This window comes from Lethenteron reissneri, chromosome 65, assembly GCF_015708825.2.
Source record: "Lethenteron reissneri isolate LAM-NWPU_2019-01 chromosome 65, ASM1570882v1, whole genome shotgun sequence".
NCBI lineage: Eukaryota > Metazoa > Chordata > Hyperoartia > Petromyzontiformes > Petromyzontidae > Lethenteron > Lethenteron reissneri.
Genome location: NC_083843.1, coordinates 1248024 through 1262905, shown reverse-complemented (window position 1 = coordinate 1262905; position 14882 = coordinate 1248024). Strand labels below are relative to the sequence as shown.

Sequence of the window (14882 nt, the reverse complement as noted above, 5' to 3'; positions counted from 1 at the left end):
TGATGCTGGTTTGGGTGTAGTTGCTGCTGCTCCTGCGTATGCAGCAGTGGGAGATACAGAGAGAGAGAGCTGGTACCGGCTGTTGGTACGATGAGCCGGTTACCTTCTAACAAGCAGACGTCCCCTCTCCCATTTGTCGGTGCAGGCGAGGACCGCTGGCTGTGCACGCTGATGCTGCAGCAGGGCTGGCGCGTTGAGTACTGTGCCGGATCGGACGCCTACACCAACGCCCCGCAGGAATTCAAGGAGTTCTTCAACCAGCGGAGGCGTTGGGGCCCCTCCACGATGGCGAACACCTTCAGTATCCTGGAAAATGGCATCCGCACAGCCAAGAGGAACCCGTCCATCTCTCGGCTCTACATTCTCTATCAGATCATCTACACGGCCACCTCCATCATGGGTCCGGCCACCGTCTGTCTCATGATTGCAGGTGACTTCGGGTTGTCACATTTCCTGTTTTTTTTTTACCCGGGTTCATCCTTTTGATGCAGGGACTACATCAAAAGAGACGGCGCCATGGTGGAGAGGTGTTAACTCCCTCGCCTGGTATACAGGAGGTCGTGAGTTCGAACTCGACCCTGACGCCTGTATATTTGGAGTTCGCATGTGTCTCCTCGTGGTCGTGTTGATTTTTTCCGAGTTCTCCGGTTTTTCTCTCCACGTTTAGAATCAACATCACGCGTTTAGAGTATTTGGCTGCTATAAGTTTCCACGTAATAAGCCACTACGTTCAGCTATAATTTGTGGCCAAGTTGCTTATGAAAAAGAGCTACATAGCTCAGTGGGCATGGCTTCAAGTCGTCACTCACAGTTGTTCTTTCCACGATATTTTTTTTTGCAATATTTTACGATAACAATTGGGCATTATTGGGTGTTTAACACACATAGCCTCAAAGTGAGCGGTTGTGTTAATCCTCTCATCATAACGTATGCGCACTGCTTGCGTGTTAATAATATTGCGATTCGTATTGCTTGTGTACCGGGGTATTCAAACTGCTGCATGTTTCTTTCAGCCAAATATTCTTTACACACAGGCTGCACGACTCTGTTCATCTGAGTGCACACTTTGCTTTACAGCTGATTGAACGGTTGTCGTTGTCAATCATGGTGATGATGATGGTGGTAGTGGTGGTGATGATGATGGTGATGATGGTGGTGGTGATATTGATGATGGTGGTGATATTGATGATGGTGGTTGTGGTGATGAGATGATAATGATGGTATTCAGCTCGTGTGGTATTTGTCTCGTGCCGGTGCTCAGGTTGCTTCACCTTCGTTTTCAAAATCGACCAAAACTGGGCACTCCTCATCGCCATCGTTCCGCCCGCTCTGTACATCGCCGTCTGCTTCAAAACGAAGCCCGACACGCAGATCAAGGTGGGCGCCCACGCTTTTCCTGCAGAAGCACGTGGCACTCATTACACACAACGTGTTTGCCACAAATGAGCCACAATGTACGTACGTAGCCAACCTTGCTCTTCGGAGGTGCAGGTGACGGATAACAAACTAAACACAAAAAGCAGTCTTAAAGAAATACGTTTGAAATCTATATGATTTAAAAGTGCAAAGCTAAAGTGGCTTCCTAACATCGGAAGGAATATCGTTCCAGACGACCAAAGCAGCGCATCTGAAAGCGTGCGATGCGGTAACTGTCTTTGTTCGATGGCTAGCCACAAGCCGCTGCGAGGATAACTGGAGTTAACGTGATTGTTTATGCTCCTTGACGTGGTTATCAAGGTATTGTAGTTCATTTGTGGCACGCTCTTTTTGTGTTATGAGTACGACCTTATAACAAAATATTTGGTCGGCAACTGGAAGCCAATGCAGCTCGGCGAGCACTGGATGGACATGGTCGGATCTTGCAATACCCGTCACAACACGTGCCAACGTCCCATAGAGCGGTGTGTTGCAATAATTGTGTCTTATCGATACTATGCTACACATCACCAAGTGGTTATGTCACTACTCAAGAGTGGTCGAATGTGTCGTAGAGCCCTGTTATAAAAAATTACAGGACTTGACTACATTTTGCATGGTGATCACCTGACATATTCTGGTCGAGTGACGCCGAGGCTGTTTAGATTAATCATAAACTGAATCCTTGAGTCTGCGACTGCTACACCTGATCCTCGCACAATTTCGTTTCATGCAAACCACACGTGCACCGCTCGCTTGCAATCTTCAAGACTGCCGAGGCTCTCCATATTTAACTTGGACTTCATTGCAATTGTGAGTCATCAGCATATATATATAACTGAATATTACGCGATGAGATGACATCGGCGATCGGAGAGACATATTTTGAAAATTAAAAGGGCCTGAAGGTGGACCCCTGTGGTATGCCGACTAGGCACGGCATAGGTGATGACTGTTCGTCACCCAGCTTGAAGAAATGTAATCCACCATACAGGAATGACTCAATCCACTCTAGTGCCAAACCCGATGCAGCGAATCTTGACATTATCTACTCAATGAGTATCTCATGGTCAATCGTGTCGAAGGTGGCTGAGAAATCGAGGCCAACCAATGCTGCGATGCACCGGTCATCCATGATCTTGTAGAGGTCATCAGTGATCTCTAGTAGAGTGATCTCAGGGCTGTGGAATTGTCGGTACGCCGACTACAACGGGTTAAATTTGCCCATCGCAGTGACGTGGGGAAGTTACCGCTTCAGACTCAAGTGCTCTATGACCTGTGAAATTGTACACAGGTTTGAGATTGGGTGATAGTCTGGGTGGTCACTATGGCTCAAGCCAACTTTTTCAGAAGCGGTGTTACCTGTGCCATTTTGCAATGGTCTGGCAAAACAGCCCTCGCTAAATGAAATATGTGCCAGGTGGACAATCAGTGGCGCAAGTACGTCCAAACATAATTTGAGAATTTATATCTGGACGGAGTCGAGCGGCGATGTCTTATTTGGCAGCTGTGCAATGAACATTGACACTTCTGCTATCGACGATGGTGCCAGGGTCTCGAGTTTTGCATTGGTTATCAGGTTGATCAAACTCACATGACAGCCCGGGAGAATGTGTTGCCTGCAATTTAAAAAACTGCCGTCTTAATCATCACTTCATTGGCGAAGAACGTTGCAAGTATTGTACACAGACCGGGCTGACTGGTTGATGGGGTTGGAGTGCAACAGACCCTTCACAACGCGCCACAGAGCACGGGGTCGCGAACCGACTAATTGCTGCACAGACTATAGAACGATCAGCGAGACTCAATAATGAGCCAGTTTTCAAATCTGTAGGCGGCTCTGTAAGCGAATCGGACAGTCTGGAAACTAGTTTTCTTTCAAAGCCACCCCAGCCTCCTCCGCGTCTGCTTCACAGTATCGCCTCAAGTGACAGTAAGTCACTTCGTGCTTTCCCGTTTTCTGTGTGCTTGTTTGGATGGACACAAGTTCATTAAGAATAGCGATGATGTGATGTTCGAATTGAGCTGCAAATGAATAGACCGTCGATGCATTATTCAGACGCGCCAATGATGACCGGATCTTCTGATGGAAAGCATCGTGGGTTAGTCATTTTCAGTTCCTGTATGATATCGTTGTGATGGGTGGGCGAATAATTTGTAATACCACTTTGCACGTCACAAGACTGTCATCTGAAATGCCCACGTCTTCGATAAGAACGTCGTTTAAAGTTACGACGTTGCTGTATGTGAAGATGTGATCCAGTATACTTCCTGAGCGACATGTTGCGCCGCTGACGTGCTGGGTAAAACTGACTGTCAAACATTTCGGCAGGATCACTGTTGATTTTACCATAAGAATCAGTCAGTCCTGGACAGTTCAGGTCACCACAGATGATGTAGCGAGAGCCAAAAGTCCCATAGTCTCGCAGACCAGAAAGCTAGGAAAATAATTCTGACAGCTGTGAAGTCGACAGTCGATACACGACAGCGATTGTAAGCCCCCACATGCTCTTTGTTATTGTCACAAGCAGCAGCTCGAATTATTTGATTGATAATGAGTCGCTCAGGACTTTCACGCAGATTTCTCCATGGTGAATCAGTGCGACCCCATCACCATGTGAATTGCTGGTGTCAGGCTTCCCGCGACGGTGCTGATGTGCAATAGCATATCCGTTAGGTGCAGCCTCAAGCTTAATTACGTCCGATGAATCGTCATATATCCAGGTTTCGGTAATGGCCAATATGTCGAGTCCACAATCGTTGATAATATCCTGGATCAGCACCGTCTTGTTAACTATGAAGCGTGTGTTGATCAATCCAGCGGCAGTATTTAGCCCCATCCTGGACGCGCGTTCATTCTCTTCCTTTCACTTCTTTCAATAAGCTCCCAAATCTCTTGGATCTTCCTCCCCTTTACCAATGAGCTATCATTATTTTGTTGTTGTTTGTAAAGTGCAGGGCCTTGAGTACCTTGTGGAAAAGTGCGGAATAAATGCAAAGTAACTCCCAAAAAGTGGTGGTGGTTGGACAAAAAGGACGATGGTGACGCCGATGAATAATGTCTCCTCCATCGTCCTGCAGGGGTGCGGCGATGGCGAGATGTTAACTCCCTCGCCTGGTATACAGGAGGTCGTGGGTTCGTTCCTGATCCTGACCCTGATGCCTGTTATGTATTTGGAGTGCACGTGTTCTCTCTCTCTCTCTCTCTCTTCCCTCCACATTTAATCTGGCTGCTGCTATACATTTCCACGTGATGAGCCGCTTCGTTGAGCTATCATTTGTGGCAAGGTGGCTTCTGAAAAGAGCTTTATACCTCAGTGGGCCTTACCTGGTATTTTTTTTTAAGGTGGCCATGGTACTCACCGTGATCTACATGTTCCTCATGACGGGCACGCTGCTCGCTATGGTCGGCGACATTGTCAAGAACGGTATCCTCACGCCCAGCGGCATCTTCTTCATCACTCTCGCGGGCATCCATCTCATCGCCGCGGTGCTGCACCCGCGCGAGTTCTCCTGCATCGTGCACGGATTCTTGTACCTCATCTGCATCCCCACGGGATACCTGCTGCTGCTCATCTACTCGCTGGTCAACATGTACAATGTATCATGGGGCACGCGTGAGACCAAGGCGCCTTCTGAGCCCTCCCCCAAGGAGGTGAGTTACTGTGTGTGTTATCGTTGTTGTTATTGTGTCGAACGTTATTTGGAGTGTCGCTCCATTGTCCTCTGTTGCTACGTCCTGCACGTCTGATTAGCACGATTGGCTACGTACAGTGCAAAATAAGTGTAACATATGACCCCCCCCACCCCCGCCAACACGAAGGCAGAGATCCCGTGTAACCTTTAACCGATTGTTGGGGCAAGTGCTGTTAACGAGTAGTGCCTGTGAAGTCCGGAATGACACACAAGGGGGTGGGTGGCCAGCACCACGCCCGGCCGCCTTTGTCTCCATTGTTGTGATGTTTACTACACCACATTGGCTATTTATTTTTAAGGCTGAGTCAATCTAGGGAAGGCCAAGGACCGGTTCAGATGTATGTATGTTGAACTTCTTTCACACCGTATGTAGCCAACCATGCTAATTGGAGGTGCGAAGGAAGGAAAGCCTCTAAACACAAAAAGCAGTTTTTAAGAAATTAATTTTCAATGTAAATTATTTAAAAATGCAATAGCTCCAATGGCTTCCTCATATTGGAAGGAAGAGGGTTCCAGATGGATGCACAAGCGCACCCAAAAGCACGCGATGTGGTCACCGTCTTTGTTCAATGGTTAGCCAAAATCCTCTGGTGAGAGGATAACCGGAGTTTGCTCAATTATCGTTTATGTTTATTGACAACAACGGTGGTGGTGGCTGTGCCACTCGTGTCTATTAATCCAGCACGATGGTTATCCAGGAGAAGGCATACACTGGCTTGCCAGGAGAATGCAGTATGACCATTGTGGACTCTATCTGTTCCATCTGAATTGGACGGAATGTTTTCCCATCGCATTTGTGGGTTTTTTACATGGTGTTCTGGTTTCTTCTTGGCCAATAAAACCTTCATACATGGAGGATCGCAGAGCTTGGACATTTATTTACACCAGTTCACTGAGCAGCTGAAGCTGTCTTCCAGCTTGTGTGCGGTTCCTGCTGGTTTGATATCATTGAAGGACCCTGCCCGAATGCACCAACACAATGCCCATCCCCCTGTCCCAGCAGAAGAAGAAACGCAAGCATCATTGCAATGGAACGAGATGCTGTGTGCTGCCACTCGAGTGGGACTGCTTCCAGTGGAGAATCAGCGTCTATCCGAAGGAATACTCGGCGCTGAGTCAGGAGGAAGACAGTTCAAGGTGCCACCACCTCACTCAGAGCCTGTAGCCATGCTTTTAACTTTGCTCCTTACCTCTCGTATATCGATAGTTCAATGTTTATGTGCCATGTTATTGAGGGACTGTGTGTTATCTTGGTGTGGTTTGGGACTGTTGTTTTGCTGCCTTGCCCCAAGTTTGCATTTAGCATTGGAAAATAGGCAGTAACTGATGTACTAATGCAAACTCTTTGGTTCTTTCGGTAAAGTCACGTAGGTAGAAATAAACCAAAATTAATCACGACGTTTCGATAGCTACACAAGCCATCGTCTTCAGGTGAAAATCGCGATTGCCGTGATGTCTGCTGCGAGCAGCACGATGTCTGCTGCCTTGTGAAGAGAATCTGTTACCAGCTAGAATTTATATACGTTTTGAGAATAAAGGTAGCCAAAGTATTGTTAATGGGGTATTATAGTGTAAAGGTAATAAATAGCGTGGCATGTTAAAGGAAATTAACTTAGATTAGCATGTTGGATAATAGTGCAAAGTTAATGAGCTTCCATAGCGCATAAGAGCTCAGATTATCAAGTAGGATTAGCATATGAATTTTGATGAGAGAAGCATGTAAAAGTTAATGAAAAAATTACAATCTTAGGCGCCGTGGTGGCTAGATGTTAACTACCTCCCCCTGGTATGCAGGAGGTAGTGGCTTCGATCCCAACCCTGACGATGCCTGTTGCCTATGTGGAGTCTGCGTCTATTCTTTTCTCTCCCCATGTTGGTGTGGATTTGTCTCCGTGTCCTCTGCTTTTTCCCTCCTCATTTAGAATAACTACGCGATTAGAATATTTGGCTACTGTTATTTCAACGTGATAAGCCGCTCATTGAGTTATATTTTGTGATATTCAGGTCGATTCTGCAAAAAAGCTGTATAGCTCAGTGGGCCTTACCTGGTATAATAAAAATAATAGTTTAGTTTAACAGTTTATCATCGTCCCTCCCAGCCGAGTGGAGTCGTGCGCAGTGGAACTCGACGGAGAGATGATGCTGCGTCCACTTGAGGCCAGACAACAGGACACCACGAGCACTCAGATGGAGCATCCAAAAGGAATAGAGAGTGAGGAGAGACGACAGGGCATCGCGAGCACTCGGACGGAACATCCAGAAGAAGCAGAGATCGAGGCGAGAGGAGAGGATGTCGCGACCACTCAGATAGAGCATCCAGAAGGAGCAGAGATGAGACCAGAGGACATCGCGAGCACTCCGACAGATCATCCAGAAGGAGTAGAGAGTGAGGAGAGACGACAGGGCATCGCGAGCACTCGGACGGAACATCCAGAAGAAGTAGAGATCGAGGCGAGAGGAGAGGACGTCGCGAACACTCAGATGGAGCATCCAGAAGGAGCGGAGACAAGACCAGAGGACATCGCGAGCACTGAGACGGATCATCCAGAAGGAGTAGAGAGTGAGGAGAGACGACAGGGCATTGTGAGTACTCGGACGGAACATCCAGAAGGAGCAGAGATCGAGGCGAGAGAAGAGGACATCGCAAGCACTCAGACAGATCATCCAGAAGGAGCAGAGAGCAAAAGTCGACCTCCAGAGGAATCAGACACAGACCTCGCCCTCCATGCCAAAGGTAATATTTTCATCAAACAAAGGCGAAGTCATTGCTTGTCAGTTAAACAAGACTGCGCATCTGAAATCACGCGATTCGGTGACCGTCTTTTTTCGATGAATGGATGAACGAAGTTTGTGTGATGGTTTATGCTCCTAGACGCGATTAGCAAAGTATTGTGATTCATTTGTGGCAAGCACTCTGTAATGAGGGCATGTTGCTGCTGCTGCTGCAGTAGAAGCGTGGGAGATTGTGTATTCTCTCCCCCTGTTCTGCATGGGCATGATCCGGGTTCTCCAGTTTCCTCCAATGTGTAATTGGAATTGGCCAAAATTTAACACTTCTGAAAAAAATACCTGCAAATCACTCAATTGGGACCGTACTCAGCAGCAACATCACCCCTCTACTACTGTAACTTTGCAAGACCCTCATGAAGACAGAGCCTTGCGACTCAATAAGGCTATCTTGCAGGCTAAACCAGCCTAACGATGAGAATAATCACTACCGTCTGCGCAACTGTCTTCGCTGAGTCACGGTAAACGTTTTTCCCGAGCCTCTGTGGGAGCGCACCGCACATCGCTGACCTCCTTTATCCCCTGCAGGGCGCCATGACCTCGTGTGGCAGCGCCACCAGAAGATGCAGCTCATGTTTGAGAAAGTTCTGCCTCAGGGTTACGTCATCATGCAGAGGTGCAGCCTCGATCAGGTGCGTCCTTGTGTCTGTGTCTCGATGTCTGTGTCTTTGTGTCTATGTGGCTTTCAGTCTGTGTCTGTGCATCACTGGTGTCTGTGTGTTTTTATGTCTGTGTGTCGGTCTTTGTACGTGTGCTATGTATACGTTGTGGGGAACGGCTGCGCAGTGGTTAACACACTGCGCTTAGAAACTAGCGACCTGAGTTCGATTTCCGCTCAGTCACCAACACCAGTGACAATTATCTGAACCGGTCTTAGGTCTCTGCTAGGTCGACTCAGCCTCAAATGAGTACCTGGTGTAGTGTATAAATATCCCAACTGAAGAGACAAAGGTGGTGCTGGCCACCCACCTCCTCGTGTGCCGTGCTGGCCTTCAGAGATGGTCACTAACAGCACGTGCCCCAGCAGTCTGTTAAGACTACACCGGGGATATTTTATCTTTGTCCTGCTACACGTGGTTGGTGGATCACACTCTGAGATGATGTCGTGAATTTACTATCCAGTAGGCGTCAGAAAGGAGAGGGCGGTACAGCAAATGTGGACTCCACCTGTTCTGTCTCTATGGGATAGAATGTTGCCCCCTCACATGCGTGCATTTTCTCCAGTTGCTCCGGTTTCCTGCCACATGTGAACCATCATTAATTGACCGGGAACACGTTTATATACAGACGACTGCAGAGCTTGGGCAATTGTTGGTAGCACCGTCTAATGGTGTGCATTGCTGCTGCCTTCCCATCTATCTGTGATTCCTCCTCGTGACTCTAAGTCACTCCCTATGTCTCTCTTCAAAAGCGAGCAAATAACTGTGCAGTGATGGGGCATTACAAATTAACATTAATTATTAATCGGAGTAAGTTGTTGTTATTTGAACAATCGCACAAAGTGAACCTTCTGTCTGGGAATGGATAGGAGGAAGATGAGTTCTGGAAGAGCATGATCAGTGACTACCTCAAGCCTCTGGAGGAAGACGACGATCACAGGAAGCGCGTGAAGCAGGAACTCTTCGAGATAAGAAACAAGGTACTGGCGATGCATCATCGCGAGTATTGGAGATGCTTCAATAACAGAAGAATTGCGTTACAGCGACAACGCGTTGTGCGAACACCAGGCATTAAGCGGGTACTTATCGTACTTGGTATGTGGTAGAAGAAGTTTTAAACGACATTGTATTACGTATGCCTTATTATTCCTACGAATTAATTGTTAATTGTTCCAATAATCCGCTAATCCTTTAACCTATATTAACAATAAAACAATGACAACAGACGTGACCATTTGGCGTCGGGAGTGGACAATGGGGGAGGAAATTGAATGCACAAAGGGGGGGTCCCTAAACAGCCCCGGGTCACCCCCCCCCCCCCAGCCTGCCAATGCCATGTAAATCAGGCATGGTCTGTTTGTCCCAACGTGCAGGGCACCTTCGTCTACTTCATGATCAATGCACTGTGGCTGGTGGCGACCCTGGCACTGCAGTTCGTGGGAGCCGACCTCTACATCCACATCCCGAGCATGAAGAACGAGGGGACGGTCATCGACGTGCCGCCCCTCGCCTTCATGTTCCTCATCATCTTCTCCAGCATGCTCATTGTCCAGTTCCTGGCCATGCTTTACCACAGGTGAGAAGGAGGGGGGGGGGTAGACTCAACAACAGTGACGATTATCTGAACTGGTCCTGGACCTCCCCCCTTGTGCCGTACCGGCCTTCATAGGTGCCACTCGCTGACAGCACTTGCCCCAACAGTATCTTAAGGCTATACGGGAGATCCTTGTCTTTGCCTTTGTGTTAGTGTAGGCAGTGTCCTTATGACCAGCTCCGGTTTCGCAGCCGAGGTCTCACTCCGAAACAGTCGGGCAGCATGATATTTTCATTGGCTGTGTAACACTGGGTGGAAACTACTTGGTCTGTCATTCCATACGAAGCTCCGTATTTTCTTTGACCACATTGATGTCCTTCCTTCTTTATTCTTTCGAGAAGGATGTTGTGGCATCTAAAGTAACATCTGCACCGGTTAGAAGCATTGAGGCTCACCCTGCCAACAATGCATCCTGAGTTTAACCAGACTGGATTGTGTCAGGAGCTCACAGATTCTTAATATATGTGGACACATTCCCATTGGTGAGCTCCTCTGGCAATCGTGGCTGTGTTGGCTGGGTCATGTAGCCCCCATGCCCAGCCACCGCATGGCAAAGCAGCTATTGTTTCATAGGATAGAGCACACTTAAAGGGCACGGCATGGGCGAGGGAAGAAAGTAATTATACGGTACAGGAGGATATATAGAGATGACTGGACTTGCCAATAACTTGCCAATAACTGGTACCAGCGGTGTCAAGATCGGCCTCTATAGAGGAGGCTCCTGAAGAGATGCTACTTGGCAGTTGGAGGCAGTTGCCCACCAGCAATACTGGAGGGCAGAGGTGCGATGCTCACATCCATAAGCAGAGCGCTAAACACAAGTTTGCACCGTAGGGGGCACAGATGGTGCATTGCCAGTTATCTCAGTCAACCATTGGCCTCTGGGTCTGTCCCGTTACCTTCTGACATTTCGCCACCATGGTGCCCCGTGCACCCCCCTTCCCCTCCGTGCCCCCCCCCTCCGCCCCCGTTCAGGTTGTTCACACTGCTGCACGTGCTCTCCTACGTGAAGTCGTCGTCGTCAGGCCAGCAGTCAGGGAGGGGTGCTGTTGGCCAAGACAACAAAGCATTCGTCAACGATGGAGACGACAATGACGACGGTCAGCAGTGCCGCCTCGGAGAGATTGTCTAACAGATCCCTGGACCCCCTCCTCGCACACTGCACGTGGACCCCCTACCCATGCACGTCGTGGTTTATCAATGACGGTGCGGTCGGTAAAGGTGCAGCCCTGCAAGATGCTTCCCTTGTTGCCACCACCGGCAGAAGGGCCTCTTGCTACACGGAGCTCTAGAGAGAGCCCTCTCAAGTGGTGTATTAGGCCTACGCTTCCATGCTGACCAGATGTCTTGGTAGAGGTGGGAGTTACCCACGCTTTACCCCACCACCGCACGTGACCTGCCGATCGATCAACTATGCTGTATCCATTTACACAGCTGGGTGGACAGAGGCAGCGAGATTTAAGAAGCTTGCAGCGTCGCTCCAACTGTCAGGCCTGGAGATCGACCTCTAGATCGCAAGTGCCGTGACGTGTTCATTGCAGCAGGGCAGCCTCTCATTACAATAGAATGCAGTCAAGAGGGCTGCTGTACAACAACGGTGGACATCCCTTGTGATTTCATCGGCTGAAGCAAATGTAGGGGCTTTGAAGATGCTCATGGCCACGGACAGAGAAGTCGCTTCTATGTAGTAGTGGTCAGATGAAGGAAACGTCCTGTTGTTGTTTGTATGTTGAACTTATTTTGCAACGCACTTAGCCAACCATGCTATCGGGGATGTAAACATCACCCCCACCTAGACTGCCCCGTTAACCATAGCAGTTTATCAAATCACATTTGTATGCCTGATTAATTTAGAGGTCGAGCAACCCACATGGGAAATCTTGTTTTTCGAAAGGTTTCTCAACCAAACAACACAGAAAACGATTCCTCGTATCGCTTTAATAGACTTATGGAGCTGTTAGTGAGCACCTAATAACGGCCGGCACAGCACACAAGGTGGGTGGCCAGCACTAAGTCAAACTGCATTGCCGCACCAGGTTCTCATTTGAGGCTGAGTCGACCTAGAGGAGGCCGAGAACCGGTTTAGATAATCGCCACTATTGTTGGTGGCCATGGGTGGAAGTCGAACTAGCGTCCCAAGGTTCAAATACTTGTGCAGGGCTATGAAGATGAGTTTTATTCCATGTTCATTGATGGTCAGATATATATGCCTACATATATTTTTAGATATTTATAATACTCTTTGGTTCTTTCGGTAAAGTCACGTAGGTATAACATAAAATAAATCACGACGTTTCGATTGCAACACAAGCAATCATCATCAGGTGGGAAAACCACAGCAAGAGAAAATGTGGCTGAAGTGGGAGAGAGATGCTGTGGTAAGAGGTTATATAGGTAAGAAAGGGGGGCGGGGCAGGGGGGAGAGAGAAGGGGGGTGTGGGGTAGGGTGAGGGGAGCGTTGCGTGGACGCTCGGAGAGAGAACGTAAAGCTGGACGGGGGGAATTGGGCGGGGCTAGAAATGGGAGGCCGAGAGAGCTGGCGATGCATGGGGGAAGTTAACTCGGAGAGGGGGGGGGAGCTGCGTGGACGCTAGATTGATATTTATAATGTTGTTTATTTACAGAGATGTAGAGTTACATTGAGACTGTATGGATAAATAAAACAAGACAGAGAAGAAGCAGTCATCCATTCAGAGCACCACTATTCAGATAGCTTCCCCTAAATACTGTATTGTATTGGAGATGTGAATGCATAATTTTAATGCTAAGGCAATGATTCGCTGCTAATTGCCGCTGAGAATATGTTCTCTCCCTCGCCCGGTACACAGGAGGCCATGGGTTCAATGCTGGACCCTGGCGGTGCCTTCTGTTATTTTTTTGGAGTCCGTGTGTTCTCTCCCTGTGGTGGTCAGAGCTTGGGTTTTTCTCCGGGTTCCTTGGTTCAGATGATTAGGCCGCTGCTATAAATTCCCACGTGTGGCGATATCAGCTACTGCGATCATGAGCTATCATCACGTGTGACCAGCTCACCTATGAACAAGAGCTAAGAGCACAGTTGAGTTTAACTGGTAAATAAAACTGTGAATTCCCTTGCACCTTCTGAGGATGGTAGTATCTTGGCCAACAGAGCACTTACCAAACGCTTAACGATCCAAACCTTTGAGGTCTACGCTTCGCTGGGCGCGTATAGTGGTTAAGCACACGCCAAGCTCTCTGTGTCTTTCCGGTGGATACGTTGTCGGGCTGGTCCCATGGTGTCTGACACGTGGAACAGCACGAAGGCGTTGGTGGTGAGTGGCTAAACGTGCACTCTTCCCCCATCCCCCCAGATGAATGTAGGTTACACTCCTCTGCTTTGTAATACATCCTACAGGCTCTTTTAGTTTACAACGTCGCGATTTATAGCTTTTGTTAAACTTGACAAGATTACGTTTTAGTTCATGGCAATGAGAATAGAGTTCGTTTGTCGTAGAACATATTTGCACGATGCTATTTAAGTAAATTAACATGCAATGTAGTAACACAGCACGTACTGATTATATACACTTTATTGACTATTGTGTTTTACTTTGCACAAATAAAGTTTACTGAACCTCTGCTGTGCCGTTATCAATCATGTATTCTCGACTGCTTGCATAGTGATAATGGCGCAGCCCTGCAATGAATCACCCCTCCGGGCGATTGAAACAGCCTGCCACCTACAGATTGCGCAACAGCGTCCCACACCACTGCCAGCGGCGTTTGAACTCGGTCGTTGGTGTAATTTGCATTGTTATCTGGAGTAAACCAACCTCAAATCTACACATCGCTGGGTTCACAGTTTAGCGCGCTAATCAATACCGCACCACCCACTTTAGCATTGCCACATCCAAATAAATAAATAATTACGTATGCATCAACTGCTTGAAATAATGCCACATCGTGTAGTCATCGTGTCGACATTTAGAGAGGCAGCCAGGTTGCTCAGAGATCAGTGGTGGACTGGTACCATTGAGAAGCTGGGTTCAACCCCGTCTACCGAAACGGAGCTTTTTTTTTACCAGGTAAGGCCCACTAAGCTATACAGCTTTTTTTAAATAAGCGACCTGGCCACAAATAATATCTCAACGAAATGGATAATCAATCACGTGTAAATTTATAGCAGCAGCAAATACTCTTAACGCACGTTGATTCATAATATTGAGAACAATCCCAGTTACCACGAAGAGAGAGAGACATGCAATCACCAAATATATGTAGGACTTGAAAGGACACGCGCCACGTGTTTGGTTGCGATGCGAGCGTGCAGCGGACAGTGGGGGCAACTGAGGATATAAGTTGTTGTTGCGCCAATTAAGGGGTGAGGTCATTAAGAGACGCCACAGGTGTTAAGGGTAACTGAGGACGCAGGCTGGTGATTGGTCGAGAGGGTGAGTGGTTGATGACTGGCGTCGGGGTGGCGACGATAACAGGATCACGTGAGGCTGGGGGCCTGGGGGCGAGTAGCGAAGCGGGGGATGACATAATTAATTGGGGCTGATTGGTTCGGGGATAAAGACAGTGAGCGTATGGAGATACGAGAGTCATTGTTAGTGTTGGAGTCGCAGTTGGAGTTAGAGTTGGTTCCTGGGACAAGAGTGTATAGTATAAGGTAGCAGTGGACAAGAGTGTAGAGTATAAGGTAGCAGTGGACAAGAGTGTATAGTATAAGGTAGCAGTGGACAAGGAGAATACAGTATACGGTAGCAGTG

At 48.1% G+C, this 14882-nt stretch overlaps 1 protein-coding gene across 2 annotated transcripts in view; it reads left to right on the top strand.

The window, feature by feature from the left end:
• Nucleotides 1–12559, top strand: part of LOC133359701 (chitin synthase chs-2-like) — a 42139-nt gene extending 29580 nt beyond the window's left edge. Inside the window, exons 11-19 of one of the 2 annotated variants that reach the window (XM_061578220.1) lie at nucleotides 146–430; nucleotides 1262–1377; nucleotides 4763–5071; nucleotides 6116–6249; nucleotides 7212–7846; nucleotides 8428–8531; nucleotides 9428–9538; nucleotides 9932–10134; nucleotides 11128–12559. In XM_061578220.1, coding sequence (XP_061434204.1) covers nucleotides 146–430; nucleotides 1262–1377; nucleotides 4763–5071; nucleotides 6116–6249; nucleotides 7212–7846; nucleotides 8428–8531; nucleotides 9428–9538; nucleotides 9932–10134; nucleotides 11128–11284 — 2054 coding nt within the window. In that variant the 3' untranslated portion in view covers nucleotides 11285–12559. Of the gene's footprint in view, nucleotides 1–145; nucleotides 431–1261; nucleotides 1378–4762; nucleotides 5072–6112; nucleotides 6250–7211; nucleotides 7847–8427; nucleotides 8532–9427; nucleotides 9539–9931; nucleotides 10135–11127 lie in introns of both variants that reach the window. The other variant, XM_061578219.1, reaches the window with a different exon arrangement.
• The last annotated feature ends 2323 nt before the right edge of the window (nucleotides 12560–14882 follow it).